This window comes from Lipotes vexillifer, unplaced genomic scaffold (assembly GCF_000442215.2).
Source record: "Lipotes vexillifer unplaced genomic scaffold, Lipotes_vexillifer_v1.1 scaffold829, whole genome shotgun sequence".
Lineage (NCBI taxonomy): Eukaryota > Metazoa > Chordata > Mammalia > Artiodactyla > Lipotidae > Lipotes > Lipotes vexillifer.
In genome coordinates this window covers 131,222-139,962 of record NW_006797023.1, presented here as the reverse complement: position 1 = coordinate 139,962, position 8,741 = coordinate 131,222, and the positions used below count along the sequence as shown (strand labels likewise).

General features: G+C 43.7%; 1 protein-coding gene across 1 annotated transcript; it reads left to right on the top strand.

The window, feature by feature from the left end:
* The first annotated feature begins 1,655 nt into the window (after window positions 1–1,655).
* On the top strand, window positions 1,656–2,641 carry DNAJC28 (DnaJ heat shock protein family (Hsp40) member C28). Its single transcript, XM_007472289.1, is given in 2 exon segments — window positions 1,656–2,597; window positions 2,600–2,641. Coding segments are annotated over 2 exon segments (984 nt in total).
* Window positions 2,642–8,741: the final 6,100 nt, after the last annotated feature.

Below are 8,741 nucleotides of genomic sequence, written 5' to 3'. Positions count from 1 at the left end.
GCATGGGGGCGGGAGCTGCTGAGCCCCTTCCCAGCATTTGAGGTGAGTAGGGGGCGGGGCGGGGCGGGGCGTGTCCCGGGTTGGGACTGACCACTCCCCCGCGACGGCCACAGTTCGCACAATCACTACTATCCCAATCAACTCAAACCCCCAGACCCCAATTGTCCGGAAAATTGGAGTCCCCAGGAGCTCAGTTTTAGCGTTTATACATCAAAATACTGTTTTCAGTTAAACCACTTCCAGCATTTCACTGCCATTATCTGTGTACAAGACTTTCCCCTCTACTATACCGTGCTTTTTTTTGGTTTGTTTTGGGGTGTTTTTTTTGCGGTACGTGTACCTCTCACCGCTGTGGCCTCTCCCGTTGCGGAGCACAGGCTCCGGACGCGCAGGCCCAGCGGCTATGGCTCACGGGAGCAGCCGCTCCGCAGCATGTGGGATCCTCCCGGACCGGGGCATAAACCCGCGTCCCCTGCATCGGCAGGCGGACTCCCAACCACTGCGCCACCAGGGAAGCCCTACCGTGTTGTTTTTTTTTTAAATAAATTTATTTATTTTTGGCTGTGTTGGGTGTTTGTTGCTGCCTGCAGGCTTTCTCTAGTTCTGGCGAGCGGGGGCTACTCTTGGTTGCAGTGCACGGACTTCTCATTGCGGCTTCTCGTTGGCTTCTCGTTGCAGAGCACGGGCTCTAGGTGCGCAGGCTTCAGTAGTGTGGCACGTGGACTCAGTAGTTGTGGCACATGGGCTCAGTAGTTGTGGCTCATGGGCTCAGTAGTTGTGGCACATGGGCTCAGTAGTTGTGGCTCATGGGCTCAGTAGTTGTGGCACACAGGCTTAGTTGCTCCGCAGCATGTGGGATCTTCCCGGACCAGGGCTCGAACCCGTGTCCCCTGCATTGGCAGGCGGATTCTTAACCACTGCACCACCAGGGAAGCCCTATACCGTGCATTTTAAAAATAATAGCGAACATATTGGGAGGCCTCACCTTTCATCTTGGTTTTCCGGCATGCAGCAGATAGCTCCTTCCTAACAAGCTGTAGAGCTTAAAGTCTTTTGGACACTTGATTCTATTCAATTTAGTGTCAGACTAGGTACATACCTTGTCATGTTCTCTGATTGTTTCACGTATGTCTTCTCATGACAGGACTCCTTGGGATGATAAAGACAATGATACACTCACTAACTAAAGAAATGGTGGTGCCAATGAAGTTTATAATCTGCTGGGGATACAGACAATTAAGCAAGGGGCTTATTGTGCCCTAACCCTAACCATTTTGCTTACAACTTGCTGTGGGACTTGGTTATGTTGCTTAACCTTCTGGGCCTACATTTTCTCACAAAATGAGAAGATTGGACTAGATGATCTCTCAGAACTTGCCAGCTCTAAAATTCTGTGGTTAGTTAGTGAGGAGTAGAATCCAGATTATATCATAATATGTTAATGCAAAGCATCATCAACTTCCATTTCTCTGCTAACATAAATAGAATATAGCTACAAGAATTTTGGCAGCAGCATTAGAAAGAACTACCCCTTGTTGTACTGTAATTTAATCCTTATTGCTGAAAATATGAATTTAGCTGATAATACAACTGTCTTCACCCTATATTTGTTGTCATTTTATAGATCATTGCTAGGAAGAACTCTGGGTACAATAATGAACACAGTGTATGTGATGATGGCTCAAATCTTAAGATCTCATCTGATAAATGCTTCAGTGATTCCTAATCGAATGAAAATGGGTCCATATCTTGGTGTCATTAGAACTAGAATGATGTCAACTCATAAATCCAAAAAGAATATGAGAGAATATTATAGGCTGCTGAATCTGGATGAAGGATGCTCTGCAGATGACGTCAGGGAATCTTTTCATAAGCTTGCCAAGCAATACCATCCAGATGGTGGCTCTAATACTGCTGATTCTGCAACATTTATAAGGATAGAAGAAGCTTATAGGAAGGTGCTTTCCCATGTGATAGAACAAACAAATGCCAGACAGAGTAAAGTTGAAGAAACAGAAGAAGAAAAAAAATTCAAATATAACACACCCCAACACCGGCATTATTTAAGTTTTGAGGGTATTGGTTTTGGGACTCCAAGTCAACGAGAGAAGCAGTATAGGCAATTTAGAGCAGACTGTGCAACGGAGCAAGTGATGGAATACCAAAAGCAGAAACTGCAAAGCCAGTATTTCACCAATAGTGTAACTGTTAAAGATGTAAGACACAGTAAGGATCAAAAGATAACTCAAGCAATAGAACGTTTGGTGGAGGATCTCATTCAGGAATCAATGGCAAAAGGAGACTTTGACAATCTCAGTGGGAAAGGAAAACCTCTAAAAAAATTTTCTGGCTGTTCATATATTGATCCCATGACTCACAACCTGAACAGAATACTGATAGATAATGGATACCAACCAGAATGGATCCTAATGCAAAAGGAAATAAAGGATACTATTGATCAACTCAGAGAGGCAATTTTAGTGTCAAGGAAAAAACTTGGGAATCCAATGACACCAACTGAACAGAAACAGTGGAACCAAGCTTGTGAGCAGTTTCAAGAAAACATCAAAAAACTAAACAAGCGAATTAATGACTTCAATTTAATTGTTCCCCTTCTGACCAGGCAAAAAGTCCATTTTAATGCACAGAAAGAAATTGCCAGAGCCCAGGAAATATATGAGAGCCTTATAAAAACACGAGAAGTCACAGATAAAAACCCAAATAACTTTGATCAGGGAGAAGGAGAGAAAACACCTGGAGTCAAGACAGGTTTCTTTAACTGGATGAATGTGTGGCAATTTATTAAAATATGACCATCTCGTTGTTCACAGAACTGCCCCCAGTCATTTTCAGTAGTACTGACATCACACATAGAGGCTGAGATTTCTTTCTATAACACAAGAGTCTGAGAACTGTGTGCCTCTGTACTTTTCACAAAAGAAGTCACATCTCCAGTGATGTGTAGTTGAGAGAGCTGTAAGAAACTAAGTCAGAGAAATATTCAACCAGCTTTGCTCTGAGGATATGGCAAAACAAGAGGAGAACTTACTTTTAAGGAAACAATTTAATAAATTTAATAAATTTCAGAGCGTAAATGTCATCAGGTGAAAGGAGTTAGGATAGGGACTCAGGCTGGGAATCATAAAGTCTTAGTGCAGTTTTAAACTCTAATAAGTTAAAAACATTTGTTGTTTGCCATCTTCAAACATAGGTACTTCAACAACAACTAAGCATGTATAATGAAAGGTCACAAAATGAAAGAAGTATGGAATGTAGGCAACTAAACCTCCAAATGATGTATGTTTTTCACAAGTTTGCTGCAATTATACAACTGAGGTTATTAAAGCACACATTTTTCTATGACTTTTGGGACATTCTCTATATGGTTGGAAACGTTAAGATCAGAAAATTAGCCTAGTGGAGTTATGACACTCTTCTTTTTTATAAAGCCCTTCTCTCTGGGTACTGAATAAAGAAACCACCAAATATCTTGGTTGTACTTTTTCCTGCCTAACTTCATGAGCCATTAGCAGCACAGATCCATCAGCCAAGCTAGCTGATTTAGCTATTCTAGAAATAGACTCCAATGTCCACTTTTAAAGAGTTTGAAAGTATTTTCTGACCTTTCAGAGGTGGGGAAAAAAAAAATCCTTGGGCTCAATGGAAACAAGATTTCACTTTTGGCTTCATCTCTAATCAGAGTCGAAATGTTAGGTTTACATAAACCTTCCTGAAGCCTCTCTTTGTTATGTATCAAACTCCCCAGAGGCTTTTTCAGTGATATGAAAATCTCAGTTTACTGTCTTAGGGATCCAATTTCCTGTCTTAGGAACCCTTTAATAAACAAAGATAAGGTACCCACCTGCACCTTTGGCAAATGACGGGAGATTGACATGCATGAGATTGTGTCCCAACCACTTTCAGAAAGACCTGACTTCTTTAGATTTGTGTAACTGCCTATTCACAGAATTGGGCAACTAGAGGATAATGGAGAGCGGTCAAAAGGAGCAGGTCTGTTTCCTTATTTAATTCAGACCGCTGTACTATGGAAGTGCCTCAGAAGCATGTCACTTGCCCCTCTGATTTTGGAAGAACAAGTTATTTTGTAAAGTGTGTGATAGTTAAATAAAATTACACCTTCAAAAGGAAATTTCAGACCTTTCTGCTTACATGATGGGGCATTAATTGGCATATGTGATTACTTTATTGAATGAGTTATCATTAGCTTCTGCCATGATATATTATTCTAAATACAATTGTGAACAGTGTGAAATAAGAGTTTATAATAAAAGCTATAGTTCCAAAACATTTTAGAAGGCTATGATTCTGTGAATCTTGTTAAATATACCTAATTACATTGCAGCAACATATATGAATGAAACCATTTTTGCTATTAGATAATGAGAAGGCAAAGTTATCAGAAAACTCCAGTAATTCCTAATTTCAGCACAGCACACTTTATGTTTGTAAATGTCTATATTAATAAAGTTAATAAGGTTAATTAATAAAGTTAATTTTTTTTTTTTGCGGTATGCGGGCCTCTCACTGTTGTGGCCTCTCCCATTGCAGAGCACAGGCTCCGGATGCGCAGGGTCAGTGGCCATGGCTCACAGGCCCAGCCGCTCCGCGGCATGTGGGATCTTCCCGGACCGGGGCACAAACCCGTGTCCCCTGCATCGGCAGGCGGACCCTCAACCACTGTGCCACCAGGGAAGCCCTAAAGTTAATTTTAGTGATTAAAGTTAATTTTAATGATTGTTCTATAAACAACTAATAGTAATAAAAAGCTTATTTTTGCCTGGCCATCTAAGTTAATCTTTTTTATGGATAATGTTAAAACTGACTGAGACATGGACTATTCTTTTTTTTTTTTCTTTTTGACTATTCTTGTTAAGAAGGCAAGTTTGCCTATGTAAAAACAGATTCACTTATTTAAATAACTAAGTTCCAGGCCAGAAAAAAGATTTGGGCCGGTTCATTGGAGTTTGTGGAATCGGAATCTGACACTCACCTCTGTTCTGATGTATTGGGTTAGTCAAAAAGTTTGTTCCGGTTTTTCCGTAACATCTCATGGATGTTGGTGACCCAACAGCTTGAGGATAGATCCTCAGATCACAGATCACAGGCTTTTATCTCTGAGCTGTGTCCTTGTTCTGTGTGCCTGAGGTTCGGCCTCAGTCAGTACTCTGGTCCCTCAGGACTATAGTTTTAAGTTCCTTGATAGAACTACTACATTATTATTCATTTTCTTCATTGTGCTCCCAGGATATAGCCCTGCTCTTGGGGGTACCCCTCCTAGAGATTGGAGTGCCCTGTAATGTTGTCTATATGGCTGGGGCCATATTTCCCTGCTACCAACTGCCTGAGTCCCCATCCCTGGGCCTCAGCCACCTTCTGGGACATTTCCAATACCTCTCAGGCACAACTCATGCTGATTTGCCTGTTCCTAGAAGTACTGATTTTCCTTTTCGACAAAGTTCTGTTCATTCAACATACGGTTACTGAAGTCCTGCAAGGCAATCCACCATTCCACCATCTGGATTCTCAGAAATCAGTAACTGGGGTGGGGTGCAGCAAAAGGATGCCTCACCCCCAAATGTAGCCCTCAGGTACTCACTTTGCGCAGTATTCCTGCTACCACCGCGACCCAGCTCCAGGGGCGGGGGCTGGGCGGTGGTGCTGGGCTTCCTCTCCTTCTCGGGCCTAAGGGCAGACCCAGAGGCGTTGTCATAATTCCTCTTGCCTGGCTGAGACTAGACTGGAACATCCAGACACGGCTTTCCTCAAGGCTCAGGGATGACAGAAAAGAAAGGAAGACAGTCCCTAGGATGGGATGATGCAGCTTGTGACCCTCTCCAGTTTGCCTCTGAGCCCAGCCCCCAGCCTGCGGGGGAGGGAAAGGGCACACCCCTCTTCCACTTTTGGCAGGGCCCTCAAGTGCCCTCAGCATGCCTCTCCTACCCCAAATCTAGCCTAGGAAAGTAAGGTCTTAAGGCAGGGGCCCCCACCCCCCAGACTGCGGACCAGTAGCGGTCCGAGGTCTGTTAGAAACCGGGCTGCACAGCAGGAGGTGAGCAGCAGGCGAGCGAGCGAAGCTTCATCTGCCGCTCCCCACCGCTCCCCACTGCTCGCATCACCACCTGAGCCCTGAACCATCCCCTCCCCCCCACTCCCACCCCAGTCCATGGAAAACTTGTCTTCCACAAAACCAGTCCCTGGTGCCAGAAAGGTTGGGGACTGCTGTCTTAAGGGACTTCCTTTACTGCCAAGACTGATTTCAAAGGTCTGGCTTCCTGTTCAAAGACCCACATCTTCCCTAGGTGATTGATGTCCCCCCAGCCCCACTAAGTGGCAGATCCTACCTGAAGGTTTCAACAGGACAGATAACATCTGAATACACTCCAGTAAGATTAAGATTGTTACAAGAGACCTACTCACAGTTGTGTGTGTAGGGGGTGGGAGGTCTTTCCTGGTGCACCTAGAGGACCTTGTATTGAGGAGCATATGGTCCAGTGGCAACTTGGCTTTGGCATTTATAGCTGGGCCTCTGTGCTCTCTGTGGTTTTATCCTGCAGGGGAACCTAGTTCCATGGCCTCATTCTCTCAGCTCCTCCATTCAACCACAGTTTATGCCACGATTGGCCCAGCCGAGCCCCAAGATTCCCAGTAAGCTTTGCTTAAATGGATGGTAGACAATTGTTGTACCTTTGGTTGCCCATCATCTTCCAAATAGTCCACCCATATTGATGATGGCATCTGTCATTCATCTGGGGAGGATGTGGTTCTTAGCACAGAAAGTCAGACCTTTGAAGCTGGTCTTGGCAGAATCCTAGTTCACTTAAATATGCTCAGAAATGGGTGCCTGACCTAGACTGCCAACAAGACTTGTCCTTGGGAGACATGTGTTCAGAATGAGGCATGGGAGGAAATGCATTGGTTCTCTGTGAAAGTTCCACTTGGCTGGTACAGGAAAGCAGTGGCTGCCAGGTGGAGCTGCTGGCCCAGAAGTGGCATCAATGTTGGTGGCAGTGGCACTCAAGTTCCTGGCTTCTAGTGCATGTTGGCCACAGCCATTCTTGTGTTTTTTACACCAGCCCAGTTCTTCAGTGTGGTTTTAGGCATTGTTCCTGGAAACAACCTTGAGCCACTTTCGCCACCCTCCCCAAACTTCCAGTGTCCTTTAACAAATCCCTTTTCTGCTTAATCCAGCTACAGGCAGGACTGCCATTTGCAACTAAGAAATGTGACTGATACAGATGAGATCATGGGAATTTCATGGTTTGGGGATAAACAGGCACTATACACTGGATTGTAGGGCCTGGGGCACGTGGACTCATTAAACTTTCAGCTCTGCCACTTTGTAGGTGTATGATCCGTGACCAAACCTCACGGACCTACAGGTTTCTCAGGTGTAAACAGGAATGCTTCTTATGAGGAGTCAATGATCTATTGTACGTAAAGAATCCTGCGTGATTAGTGAAACACGATGAGCACTCCATCCTAAGTATTAAATTATGTACCCTGTTGTGCTAATATAATAATAAACAGAAGTTTTTATTATTTTTAAGATTTGTTGAAAAAAATGTTCCATAGTTCTTCTCTTGGGGAAGTATTGATTTCAAAGCAAATCTTGCCAGTTTCAGTCAGTTTTCTGCATTGACTGAAATTTCTCTGTCATGTCTTCAGCTAGCTGCAGGCTTTAAATGAAAATGTAGAAGCCAGTCAAGAAAGACCACAAATTGTATGATTCCATTTGTATGAAAAGTCCAGAGTAGGCCAGTCTATAGAGACAGAAAGTAGATCAGTGTTTGCCTAGGGCTGTAAGGAAATGAGTGACTGCTAATGGTGACAGGTTTTCTTTTGGGGGGTGATAAAAATGTTCTGAAATTGACTGTGGTAGTGGTTGTACAACTCTGTGAACATAGTGAGAACCATGGAATTGTGCCTTTTATTTTTTATTTTTTTTATTTTTTTGGCCATGCCACACGGCATGGGGGACCTTAGTTCCTTGACTAGGGATCAAAGGCACGTCTCCTGCAGTGGAAGGGTGAGTCTTAACCGCTGGACCGCCAGTGAAGTCCCAAGAACCATGGAACTGTGCCTTTTAAAGGAGTGAATTTTATGGCATATGAAAACTTTTATTAAGAAAAGAAAACAGGGCTTCCCTGGTGGTGCAGTGGTTGGGGGTCCGCCTGCCAATGCAGGGGATACGGGTTCGTGCCCCGGTCCGGGAGGATCCCACATGCCGCGGAGCGGCTGGGCCCGTGAGCCATGGCCGCTGAGCCTGCGCGTCCGGAGCCTGTGCTCTGCAACGGGAGAGGCCGCAACAGTGAGAGGCCCGCGTACAGCAAAAAAAAAAAAAAAAAGAAAAAAAGAAAAGAAAACAGTAAAGGACAATGCAGAGGGGTTCTGCTTTTGGTATGTTGCTTGCTACTTTTCTATAGGCAAGAAATGTCTTCAGAAGCACAGGAAATGAGAACTATTTTATTTTATGTTTTAATTTTTTTTGAAGTTTTAAATTTTATTTTATTCATTTTTTTATACAGCAGGTTCTTATTAGTTATCCACTTTATACATATTAGTGTATATATGTCAATCCCAATCTCCCAATTCATCACACACACACACACACACACACACACACACACACACACACACACCGAGAACTATTTTAAATTGTGTCAAGCAGAGAAATGACTGCCAATGTTTTAAGAATTTTATTTTAGATACTTTTATGGCTG